The sequence below is a fragment of the Pocillopora damicornis genome, chromosome 12, assembly GCF_964200805.1.
Source record: "Pocillopora damicornis chromosome 12, jaPocDami1.2, whole genome shotgun sequence".
In the NCBI taxonomy this organism is placed as follows: domain Eukaryota; kingdom Metazoa; phylum Cnidaria; class Anthozoa; order Scleractinia; family Pocilloporidae; genus Pocillopora; species Pocillopora damicornis.
Window position 1 is genome coordinate 8,761,621 of NC_142681.1, and position 13,189 is coordinate 8,774,809.

Genomic DNA, 13,189 nt, shown 5'->3' on the forward strand with positions numbered 1-13,189 from the left:
ATGCATATCAAGAGACTGTGTAATCCTCTTAATCGTAAACTTTACCCTTTGATTCTCAAGGCCCCGCTAATGAAAAAGACAAAACGATGGTCGTTCAAGACATAGATTTAAATCATTCTGGATTCTTGTGGGCGACATCTTCTTTTCAAATCATTACATTTTGCACTTTCCTGAATACCATTTACAGAGTACCGCTTGAGCTGTGCTCTAGAAGAGCCCGAGTGCCACTGGCGACCAATTTTTGAACTTTGGCCCTTGTCTTTCAAAAGTTGGCACCAAAACAACGCCTTCAGTGACCTAGTGATTGTTCTAAGAGCACTGCTTTGGACGCATATCATCTTAACTAAATTCAGTCAGATTAACAGCTGAAGAGTGAAAACACATATCTAACCTGGTAAGCTCAATTCTTAGTGACTTGTTGTAGTTGTCTTGGGTCTCTACAAGCTTTGTCCATGACTGTAAGGAAAAATGATGTAAGTCGCGACTTTGAATTTTGAGAAGAAACACTCCCCACCCACCGCCCTGTACAAGCGAGAGTCCGAAATAGTGACAGTCCCCTTCGCATCCGTTTAAAATAGAGAGAGAGCACGTTGCGTGACGAGACCAAACAAAAGCTGCGAAGGAAATCTTCAATACCGAGAGATGATTAAAATGACCCAGGTTTTAGTTGAAATAAAAAATAAAAATATTTAGCGCACAAAGAACACTGAGAGACTCTTTCAAGATGTTCAGTTTCTTTTCATAAGTAGAAAACACGTAAACATACTGAATGATCGAAATATCGTAAAAATGCAAACATTCCGGAACAACAGAAGACAACTTTGTAATTGAATACGCCCAATTGATTCGTTGGAAAAAATAGAACAATAAAAATGTTAGTTTAGAACCAGATGAAGTGTAGACGATTCCGAAATAGCATGAGCTGTTTCATGGCATTTTCCCGTGGTTTTACCCGTCATTCAGCGCGGCTTGACTCTAAATATTTCTTCTAGGAAGGCGAATTTAACTAGTTACTATTCAAGGGGTTTTCAATGAGAAAAACGCACAAGTTGCGTTATTAACCGCTGAGAATCATGTCACATTTAATCTGTGTAAGCAACAGAGAAATCTCTATCAGTTAACGTTACAAAATAAACATTTCTTACCACTTCTAATTCCCTGGGACTACATTCATAAGGAAACTCCAACCAGGTTGCCATAGGGCCATACAGTGCCTGGAAGATAAATAACAAAAGTTACTTAGCTCTTTAGTTGGCTTATTGCAAGTTTTCATAATTTTAAAGCTCAAAACTATCTTAGTTTGAGGCCAGCAGATTTTAGCAGCAGGTAAACAACTTTCTCACGTAATTTTTTTTTTTTTTTAAAGAACGTCGCGATCTCATTTTGAGGCTGAAGCCAAACGCCCTTATTTCGTCTCGCGATTGACGCCAGGAAACGTTCTTAAAATGTTCTTATAGTTATGTGGTACAGTATTCCAATGAATGAACTGTAACGTGAGATAATTGTCCTGCTAGACCACAGTTTTACATTTCTTTTACCATTATTTACACTTCTCAGAAAAAAAACCGAGCGAAGTAGGGCGTTCTTAACTGACTCTCAGTCTGAGTATATACTTAGTATGTTCTTAAAATTTTAGTTAATCTCGACCTAAACGTTCTTATAAAAAAAAAAGGTTACTATAAAAGAAGAAGTGTTCTTGCCAATTTGTCAAAGTCCAAGACAAGCCCGAGGTCACTTTCCTTCCCAAGAAGATTCCAGATTTTTCCCTTGCTTTAGTTAAAATTGTCTGAATTTCTTTCAAGCTGCATGCTATTTTCATCTTTCTAAGATTCTCCGTAATGTTTGCCATATACTCCTATGATTCTAGCTGTCAGAATTTTAAAGCCACATGAAACAATGTGGCTCTGTCTTTCTTCTCCGCATCTTTCTGCTTGACAACATGTTGATATCGTAAGGAGACAAATTACTTCTTGGTGATAGAACCTGTGAAAACTCTGCCAGTGACAAAAATTACTTCCTGGTGATAGAAGCTGTGCAAACTCTGACAGTGAGGCGCCCATGGGAGTTTGGTACTGACTTTACTTTTTCATTACCTGTTTTGATTTGTGTGACTGACAACACTCTACAACGGGGATTGCCTGTAATCTAATCCAATATTTACAGAAAGAACTATTCTCCATAAAAATTCAGAAACACATTTAACTGTACCTGTAGTTCACGAAACACCATTTTTAAGGAATGTCTTGAGGCTTCCATCTCAGGAAATTCACTTATACGGTAGCGGTTATACTCAACAATGAGCTCCTGAAAGTTAAAGAATAAATTCAAGATGTGTTCATTTTCAAAGGATTATTTCAAGCAGAGGTGCTGCAGAATACATAAATCCATCGAATTTGTAAATCAAAATTTGGATCAATTACTGATAATTTCCTAGGACACTCTTCATAATCATACCCGTATCCCTTCCCCCCTTTGCACCCTCTATCCTTGCCAAAACAACCAACAACTTTACGCATTTTGTTAACTGTACCATTCAACTTTAGGGACACTTTAGAAAATTAATGTTCACACAATTTTTGTCACCGGTTGTAGCAGGTGTAAGCCTCTCGTGGCTTGCTCTATATCAAGGGAAAAATCTAGGAAGTTTGGAATAACAGGATTCTTAAGTTGAAGGGTGTCAATATTGTACTACAGCGGTAAAGCCACAGAGCAAGAGGAATTGTAGTCAGTCTGGCAGACATTTTAACTCAATGAACGTGAATTTAAACATTTTGTCTCGGCAAAATCTGGGGAGAAACACTTCATTCTCCTCAACTCCTACTACTTTGCTGCACACCATAACAAAAGAAAAGTCTCTTCAGTAAAAGTCGTGAACAAAAACATACAAATGCTGAGTTTTTTTCTCCTCTATTTCCTTTGTGTTATTATTTACCTTTTTCCGCTAACATAAATGGTTGTAAATAAAAGGAAAGATGCTTAGTTGATAGTAAATGTACAAATTAACTTTTCCTCCAAACCTTTATTCCATGGATAGTCTTTGGGAATCTCTGTTTCTCCATTTTTTGCTCCACTTTGTTGATCTCCACAACTAGAGCTTTTGCCAAGTTACAATATTCTTCAAACTTGAAAAGCTTTTCCTGAATATAGATAAATCACAGGAAATGAAATTTGACTCAAATAAAGAATAGATTAAAGCAAAAATACTTAACTGGTCAGCTTTGTTCATTTTTTTGGTTTCAAATCCATAAAGAAAAAAATTAATAAGAAATTGAGAGAGAACTCGACATCACATCAACAAGGATGCTTACATTATCCTGCAATGACTCTTGCACTGTTGGCTCTTTTGGAAATACTTCATACAAGGAAGATACATATGTCATGATAGATTTTTCATCTGGTTGTTCGGTATTTGCGAGATCTAGAACAGAAATCATAACAGGTTCACAGTCATGCATACAGAAATTTACTTACAATGCATTCATATCCATATTCAACGTAAAAGTTTAAGTAATCCCCTTGCCCGGGAAAATACCCATTTGCTGATCACTAGTTACCACAATCCATTCTGACGATTTGACAAGCAATTGCCACCAATTCATCCAGCAAATTTCTCCAGCAACTGGTGCATAACAATAACCCTGAGTGGTTGACTGTCCTGATAGCAAATTGAACCTGTAAATTTAGTGATTTATTTTACCTTCCACATCTAAGAGTCTTGGAACACCAAGTTCTTTCTCAGCCACATGAAATGAATACTCCAGGTTTTGATCAGGGCTTGCTTTATTCAACTTGGAGAAGTCCACAAGATCTGGCCTGTTGTTGGAAAAAACAATCATAATTCCATGATATTTCAATTAAAGACCATAAATTCACAAATAACATTTGACTGAAATTTATGTGTCTGACAAAAATCAAACTTAACCCTCTTTGTTACAGAAATTAAAACATTTAAGATACCTGTATCTGTGAATAATTGCATTGAAAGCCAGCCCGTCTCTCCATGAAGTTGTAAAGTTTCCAACATCAACTGAAGGATAACTGAAAACAGAAAGAAACACAATATGTTCTTTTCACTTTGCCTCTTAACAGCACGTTAAGCTCAGCATCAGAGAAAATGTTTTAGGTAAAGTTACATGTTTATCACTTCTGGGAGTTAAAGGATTAGGTAAAAGCAAGCAATTTGTATGATGCACAGAATAACAATGGAAACTGAATGGCAGTTGCTCTTTTTCAGCTCATGATAACTAACTAGTTGGAAAAGGAATTCATGTTTTAAGGAACAATAATGGAGCATAGTAAAGCCAAATCAGTCTGTGAAATCCCACTTTGGACACTTAACCCTTTAACTCCCAGAAGTGATTCACATGCAACTTCTCCCTTCAATATCCATCCACTATTCAGGAAACAGGTAATGAGAGTAATCAAATGTATCAGATAGAAGTTGTTATCTTGATCTAACACCAAATTCTTGCAACTAATTGACAATGAAACAGGAAGCAGCTAGAGGGGAGAATTAATAATCAGATCTTGGGAGTTAAAGGGTTAATTGCAAACTGCTCTTATCATCTCAGCACTTACCCCTGAGTTACTTTCTTTGCCCACAGAAGAAGAGCATCTTTAGCTGTCATCTGCTCCTGTTTTCCCACAACTTCCACCTCTGAAATCTGTAATTATACCATTACATAACAATAATTGTAAAGAAACATGGACATACATGCATTTAGTCTAGAACTAGACTAAAATATAATTTTTCTGCAAAGATGTTAAAAAAAATCCTACAAGCTATCAACAAAGGGAAGCTTACTTGTTCAAGAGGCAGTGAAACAGTTTTATTTTGAAACTAGTCAGAATTATTCAAATTTATTGACCTATTAAAGAATTAACAGACATAAAATAAATACATGGTTTATTGTCTGACCTGGTAGTGTAAGATAATTGTCCATATCAGACCCAGGGTAAGCTTGGGATTACCATCCACTATGTCCTCACTACGAATGTTTACCAGTTTCACCTGAAAAAAAATATTCATTAGCTTAAGCTTTGTAGGACATGAGGGGTAACATTGGGTAAAGAAATCTTTCAAACCTGTCACTCCCTAACATCAGTATGCATATTCTCTATGCTGTTCTCTATCAATTTCCTAAGGTTCTAACAAGGAGAATTTGTTTAACTATCACAAGCTTCTTTTTTCCGGTGATCATTCCCTTTATTCTAATGAACTTGATGTGTGATTCAGGGGTGATATTATAAAGAGAACCTACAATAGATTCTTGCTACTCTTCAGGATCAAAGGGTTAGGAAACTTGCAGGAAAGATTGAGGTGTTCAAGAAAACTGTGGTTTAGTTGGAGCTCAGTTTCAAACTAAGCAGGCAGATGCAGATCCATGCAATGTAGTTGAACAAACACACATCTTGTTTTAAGAATACATAGGCTGATTTACAGGGAGAAAATCATCCTCAAGACTTATGATTATAATTAATCCTCAAGACCTATAAATATAATTTATCATTTCATGTGCTTTAAATTGGTAATTCAGTTCAGTACAACACAGATCCTAACATTTCTCTACCAAATACACCCCTGAGTGTCCCATGGTTTTTAATTTCTACAGTATGTGATTGAAGCTTAGGATACCTGCTGTGACTGAAGAAATTCTAAAGCAGTCTGAACATTCTGAAGTCTGTGAAATCTTAGCTGTCCTCTTTCTCTTGGCTAAATAGTAAATATAAAAAAAAATAATGAGAAAATTATGAAAGATAATCTCATTACAAAAAACATTAAGTTTACATTCATGTAAAACTTGCGGTTTAGGAAAAGAAGAAATCCCACAAAAACTTTACAAGACAAAAACATCTACAGTTGCAGAGATTTGGTAACAACTACAGATATGCGAAACTAACTCGCATATCTGCCAGAGCTCATCCTCACTTAAATAATATGAAGTAACCAAGATTATTATCAATTCATCCGGATGCCATGCTACATTTAGTCAATAATGGTTACAACTGCATTAGAGAAAGTTTCTTGGACAATATTCTGAAACTTAGTTACACTTTCCTGTGAAAGATGACTCCGTAAAAGTTGTGCACTATCCCTAACCAGACCTTTCCACCATCAGTTTAGCTTGCTAAGCATATAGGCTACTAAATTAGCCACAAAGAAATTCAAAATGTTACTTCAGTTACTATTTGTTTCAAGGGCTGGTGATTTACAAACTTCTCCTGTGTTCTCACCACACCCCAAACGGGTGATTGCAGCATTATACCAATAGAAAGTGTCATTTACTAGTGCAATAAATGATAGGTTTTGGACCAAACAGGATGCTCATGGTATCTAAGTAATTTTATATCACACATTAGTGCAGTATTCCCAAAACATCAAACACCAAACTTAGCCAGTACTGAAATACAGAAATCTGGTCTATCCAAGGTCTACTACATACATTTTCTCAAACCACAACTTTTTACAAATATACTTACCAAGTTGATCTTACAAAGAAGCTCTAGCAGTAATAACAGATTGGTTCCATCTCTTAGTTCCTCATATAGATCCAAAATTCGTACATTAACCTGAGAAGGAAACCATTTCAGCAGGTAAGGGCAAGATTCAAGTTAACAAAGGCAACAGTTATCAAGTTATCTTGTCAAAAAGAGTCTTACCGGTACTTAGTGGATAATGGCTAGGTAATTTATAAATAGGCAGCAAGAGGGCTAAATTGCATATTTACAGATATATAATATTACTTATAAAGTTTTAATCCCAAAAAAATACATATTATACGGATAATAAAATACTAAAATTAATTTAACACTGTGAAATTGGTAAAACAAATTCAATCTGTAATAAACATGTCAAAATACATTATTCTCTAAAAACAAGCCTAATAAAAATGTGTTTCTCTAGCAATCTTTTTTCCATTTTGGGACTCAAAAATGCCTATTGCATCTGAGTGAGTCTACTGATTTATGTGCTGTAAGCAAAAGCTTATGAAAGTAGTTATCCTCATCAGTCTGATTTTATTCAGATCCTACTCATTCCTAATCTTTCAATGACCAATTATAGCATTATTGAAATATTAGCAAACGTCCTGAACAAGCTCCTAAAACTGTATAAATCACATCAAGTTAAAGAGGCATGGCTTACAATTAGTTTGCTCTGAAGGATGATTCACCTTTTTAACTCCCTGATCATGAAATGATTAATTTGTAACCTCTCTTTACAACATCAATACATTATCCAGTAAACTGGTAATGAGAATTCTCAGACTTATCCCATAGAGGTTGTTATCTTGATCTAACAACAAATTTTTGTAACTAATTTACAAGCTTGACATTCAGAACTTGGGAGTTTCAAGGGATAACCTTAGGAATAAGCTCCAGGTTTGTATATCATTTTTCTTGCAGGTTGTAAAGCTTTGTAGAAGCTGGTGTTAAGATAACTTCTCTGTGTTTTACCTTACAGTTTATAAATCATACAAATCATTAGCCCTTATATACTGTTTTTGAAAAAAAAATAAAAACCAACTTTTTAAAATCTTATCCTAGAAATGAATAAACTGCCTTTTGGACATGCGGCCCCTGATAGAGCTTAGTAGTTTTGTTAATGTGATTATTACTTCAGAATATAATCTCTCAGTTAAAGCTGTTCTGTTTGAGAGATAGAAGGATAAAAACACACTGTGTAAACTTGGCATCATTATATGGCCAGCCTGAAACTAACTTATTCAAACTGAAAAAAAAATTGAATTGCATGCCTGATGAAAAAAATATCAAAGGGAACTCCCTTTTAAAACAAAAGGTCATACCTCTAGTTCCTGTTTAGTCACTAAATGCTAACCATTATCCTTTTATGAATTCTACACCATTTCAATTTTTTTATTAGCTAACTGAGATACATGTACACCTTGTAAAAGATAAACATTTAAATTTTAATGTAAAATTGTAAAAAGTCGGCAAAATTTTCCTATCCATACATGATGGTCTCTTAAGACCCTTTGAGGTAATGTATCTTTTCAGCTCACTCCAACATGCCCGAGAAGGCAAGAGAATTAAATTAACTTAATCCTCTTGAACACACCTTCTACTTTATAACCATTGCACTGTAAAGTGAATTCCAATACAAACTACGGACTCAAGTAATCATTAGATGCAATAGGCCTCTAATGATCGATGAGAACGGAAATCCGTAATTTAACTTAGGGACAGCAGAGGAAAAACTTTGCACGATGTATTCAAATGACAAAAAAAAATTAATGAAACCGCACATTAAATTTCGTAACCTATATCTTACAGATAAGGCTTATGTTCTATTATTAGTAGCAACTAAACACACAGTTGAACCGCAATCGAGAACGAATGAAATTGACAAGCTTACTTTCTGAAGATGATTGTTAACCCACTTTGTGAAAGTTTTCTTCTGAACTGCATCTCTGTGATCTGTAACATAGACGAAATGAAGCAAAGGTTAGCGCAGATTCTTAGTGGTAAGCTTACAATGAAGTTTTAATAAAACTAACTATCCATCCGAGTTGTTATCTTTGAATGAAAACAGTAATTAACACGGACTAATTTACTGCATAAATATACCTGCCTGAACACCGCAGTGTAGCAATGATGGAAGAAAAACTCTAAAGAATTCGCTTTCACTTTCTGTCGTTATATTGGTCAACTTCAGCGAAGCAAAGCTTCTCGACCGATAAGGAAGGTAGTTTAAGTGTTAAATCGACCACTATACTAAGTCGAGTACATAAAATATTCACAAGGCTACTAAAACAAGAAGCCAAGATTTTGAACGAACACTTTCTTCTTCAGTAGCAAAACACATGGTGTGGTTTAATTACCTGGCTCGCTCCGCCTTAACTCGATCATTAACTCATAAACATTGTCGTCTTCCTCATCCAATTCTTCCAACTCGTGGTCCGCCATTTTAAAAAATCTGTTGTCTCCAATCTTTAGGCCCTATTCATTAACCTAGACAAGTACGATTACTCCCAAGAGACTCGCTGCTTCATTCGAAGTCATTTCACAGTCAAACTCGTTTCTCGATCGTCAAATTTTGGTCACAGAGCGATTGATGACATTTACACTGGGCAAGAAAGGCAAGATGCGAGCTCTACCACAGCACCGAAGTAACCATTTGTACTGGACGGTTCTCCGATGAGCAAGAATGCTGATAATTTTCATGCAAGACCTATGTTATCTTTAAATTCCGCCTTCTCAAAATATATTATCAAAATGAAGCCTGCACGCCTCGTCTTTAATAATGGCTGAGATGAATGCGTGATGCGATTAAAAGTTTTCACAGTCGTGTCCTGTCACTTCTTGCATTTATGCCAACTGGAAGTCCAATATAATTTTGTGAAATATGAGAGCGATTCTTGGGGTGTGGGGACAAACATTGTCTGATGTGACCTCCTCTCTGATAAGATGTAGTACAGCCCAATAAATTCTTAATTTTATGCAAATGTTGGGCCGGATGGGAAAGTGGCGAAGGACTTTTCTACGTGTATTAATCTTGTAATTTACCCGTGTCTTTTCTTCCAACAACTTTCACCTGATTTGGATAAATACTTTAGCCGACTGCGCAAGTTTGTTTTTGTTTTTCAGTGTTAATACTTTAATATCAAAGAAAATAAGCTTTCTAACTAACAATAACATAAAAACAATGCATGTCTCGCAACTGCGACTGGAAATCATGTGCTCACTGACTGTGAAATAATGATACGATTCGAGAACTCGGCTGACCGTGCATTTGTTAATGGAAAATTGCCAGTACTATTTCTATTTGTATCCTCGAACAAAGACAAATAAAGCAATTGACAGACAGCTCTGTACCTTGTCCTATCTTTAGCTTTATGTAACTGGTTAAACGTCAAATTATTCCGCTAGCATAACTGTTGGCAAATTTTAAGTATAGCTGCCAGAAAGTTAATTCGAAACAGGTACTTTAGCGCTGCTTCGATCGTGAATTGAAGACATGGTAATATACCAATTTAGCTTTCCCATTGTTGAACAGGAGAGAAATTTCCACAAAAACATAACAAGCAGACAGTTAGCCAAGCACAAGGTCAATCAGTTCTAAATGAAACTCTACTTCTCGAGATCTCTGCACGTCAACGCAAAGTAAACAAGTATATGATCCAACATAACCAACTTCTTAAAATAATGATGAAATTATGCAAAAGAGCGCGCTTACCAGCAATTTTACACACGGCTCTGTCGGCAACGTTCGATGGGCTTCGAGTCCCAGAGCGAGACCTTGGTCTGCCGTGAATGGGAGTAGTTGGTCTAGACATAATAATTCGCAGTATCTTGTGACAACAAGTTCATCTTCTTCTCAGCCAAAAAGAGTCAGTTCTACTCCACGGTCGAATCTTGGGTTTGGCATCACATCCGTAGACCAGAAATTTCCACATGCAAATAGAATTATTATAAGAACTTACGTTAGTCATTGCTGACACTCAAAAGCATAACAACAGGTATGTTCTCGCAGGGCGCTCTACTCTACCTTGCCGTACCGATCCAACGGATTAAACAAAGCAACTCCAAGGTACTAAATTAAAATTCTGAAGAGATCGCACAATTTGCCTCTTCACAGACGAGCCACCATGTTTTCCTTTCTTTGAATATTCATTAAAGTTGCTTTTGTGCCGGTTTGTATCGTGATTGGCCGGGCGAGTATGAAAGCAAGTGATTAGGAGCCAAACGCAAAACGCGTGACACACTTTCTTTTTTGGCGCGTAATCCCTCCTTCGCGTTTGAGGTTGTCTCGTCAATTTTATTACTTAATCTTTAGCTGTTGATTTTGCATTTAACGTCACCTATTCCGGATCTGGACAGATTCACTTTAATAAAAACATGGGTGATATGAGAACGAGTGTAAATTTGATCCACTGAGCGATCACATTGAATATTTAAACTTCACGCTTGGCGACCAACCTGCACGAGAAAAATCGGACTGCCTGTAGCGCACCTATGTCGCGCCTTCAATGGGTCAAGAACGAGTGAAATATAATCTTTAGCAGATCTTTCTTCTCTTAAAGAGGTAACGACGGATTTGAACCGATCTTCGGCCACAGGTTCAAAGCCTTGCCAAGAATTAGGCTCGGTCATGCAAAGGAAATTTTTTAATGCATGGTTCCTGTCTTCTGCTATATCATTATATTTTCGAAATAATAGGTGTATTTTTATTGTAATTATGTTAAAAAGTTGCGTGTTGCGTGCGTAATGAGGCGGATACTAAGTAAACAGTGACGAGTACTAAAGGAAAGACTAAACGTTTAATATAGGAAGACCGACTCTCATGTGAAGTCGAAGTCCTTTGCTGAAAAAACTTGAACTCATCAAAGTTCACAGGAATGTCCGCTTTCCTAAGATATTTTAGATGCGAAAGACCGCCATGTCGTCGAGTTTGAACTGCACCTAACTGTGACTATTTCCGGGATTACAAAGCTCGAAATTTGCTGCCTTGAATCTCTTTGATCAAGTTACAATTCCATCGCGTGACAACTTGAAAATATGTGCATTATTTGTAGAAACTTTGTAAACAAATGCATAAAACTATTCCGGGGTCTCTGGGTTAAAAACAGAAACGACAATTAACATATCCATTGTCGAATTGTTGCTGACGCGGAAAATCAAATATTCTTACTTTTGACAGTCTTTTTGAGGATCTAATTTACGAACCAGACATATAATATCATCAGATATGTCTTCATTCCGAAGTCCAGACAACGTTGCGACGAAGGATGTGTTCTAATCATTGCTGACATTCCGTTACCGCAAAAACGAACAATATCAGCAGACATAATTCGATACTGAGTTAAAATTAAGGAAACAGCTTGCCATGACCTTATGTATATTTTGTTCATTATTTCGCCGATTGTCTCACTGGAGTCTGTGACCGGAGGGATTTCCAAAATGAAGCCCATTTAGAGTTGTATTCTCATTTGATTAACGTGCTTTTATGGTGAGACAGAGAGAAACAACGAAGAGGGCCCTCGATTTCCTTCCCTCCCCAGCTTCTTCATTTTAGTCTTCCCTCCCCCTACCCCTCCCCCCTCCTCGCCTCCACGGGATAGTTGATTAGGATGCTATGTTTCAGAGGCTGGAGGGGAAGACTATCGGCGATGTAGTTAAGTGCAGAATTCTATACTATAGTTTGATAAATAAAAATCACCGACCTATCTTTTCTTGATGTATTTATCGCGTGCAAGTCATCAGGCTCGTGTACCCTGCGGGTAGGAAAAGGAAACTTCGAGAAGGTTGGTTCCCACCCTCCACAAGCACAAAGCTTCCTGTGAGCCACACCCTACTCCGTCTGAGGAATCCAAAAGCACATTCTGCGTTTTACACTAGCTGCGCACTATGGCTGTCTAAAAGCGAGATAAACGGTGCGTCCCTCCTTGTCATTCTTGCCTATTCCATACTTAGATCTACAAATGAAAAAAGAAAAAAAAAAAGGTTTCGGTGCTGTTGCTTTCGGGGGAGAAATAAAATTAGGCAAGAGTTCACTAGACGAATTGATGACCTCCCGCCGAGAGCGCGAGATCTCACGAGAGTTTCTCTCCGAAGTTGAAACTTCACGAACCTGAGTGTACTCCACGCAATTTCAGAGCAGTATATCACCTTGATTTAGGACGTAACCAACAAAAAAACGTTTACTTCTAGCACTTAGGCAGGCGCACACTACCCCACGAGCTATTAAGCTTTAATCCCCATTGTGTGTTGATAAAGACTTTACTTATTTACTTAGTATTGCGTGCCTTGGCTTAGGGTTAAGTTGGAGGAAATGTTTTTTTTTTTTTTTTTTTTTTTTTTGCTCTTATTACAGCGTATTTCAAGAATTTTCGTTGGGAGAAAACATTTCCGTTGCTTGTTTAATATTTCTAATTGCGTTCTACTTCGACTCTATTGCCATTTCTCAGAAATAATTATCTGTATCTGACTAATACAATTCATACAAGTCTGCAACACAGTTAGAAAAAATAATTATGCAAATTGGCTGGCTGTACATTCAATATGCAGCCAGCAATTTGCATAAGTAATTCGAGCCAAGGTTTGATTCCTCTCGATGGCGTGAGGTGTTCGCTGAACATTCCAGGACATCCGATAATCGCCACAAAAAAGTTTTAAAAGCTCTCCTCATCCTTCAGTTTTTTCAAGAACATAGTTTCTTCTGTAGGAGCTG

The 13,189-nt window shown here is 36.8% G+C and overlaps 1 protein-coding gene and 1 long non-coding RNA gene across 5 annotated transcripts in view; one reads left to right on the forward strand and one right to left on the reverse strand.

Annotated features, from left to right (window-relative positions):
- LOC113676135 (uncharacterized) overlaps positions 1-10,734 on the reverse strand; it is a 116,275-nt gene extending 105,541 nt beyond the window's left edge. For 3 of the 4 annotated variants that reach the window (XM_089189857.1, XM_089189856.1, XM_089189853.1), the window contains exons 1-14: positions 10,508-10,734; positions 10,196-10,373; positions 8,375-8,436; positions 6,481-6,570; positions 5,636-5,713; positions 4,919-5,011; positions 4,579-4,664; positions 3,958-4,038; positions 3,698-3,813; positions 3,309-3,418; positions 3,018-3,137; positions 2,209-2,304; positions 1,146-1,214; positions 392-456 (exon numbers count right to left, since the gene is read on the reverse strand). In XM_089189857.1, the coding sequence (XP_089045983.1) occupies positions 392-456; positions 1,146-1,214; positions 2,209-2,304; positions 3,018-3,137; positions 3,309-3,418; positions 3,698-3,813; positions 3,958-4,038; positions 4,579-4,664; positions 4,919-5,011; positions 5,636-5,713; positions 6,481-6,570; positions 8,375-8,436; positions 10,196-10,295 (1,166 nt within the window). In that variant the 5' untranslated portion in view covers positions 10,296-10,373; positions 10,508-10,734. Of the gene's footprint in view, positions 1-391; positions 457-1,145; positions 1,215-2,208; positions 2,305-3,017; positions 3,138-3,308; positions 3,419-3,697; positions 3,814-3,957; positions 4,039-4,578; positions 4,665-4,918; positions 5,012-5,635; positions 5,714-6,480; positions 6,571-8,374; positions 8,437-8,840; positions 9,324-10,195; positions 10,374-10,507 lie in introns of those variants that run through there. The other variant, XM_089189854.1, reaches the window with a different exon arrangement.
- Positions 8,324-9,693, forward strand: LOC149036357 (uncharacterized). The gene is made up of 2 exons (XR_016181807.1): positions 8,324-8,483; positions 8,956-9,693. It is a non-coding gene; the product is annotated as an uncharacterized LOC149036357 (long non-coding RNA).
- Positions 10,735-13,189: the final 2,455 nt, after the last annotated feature.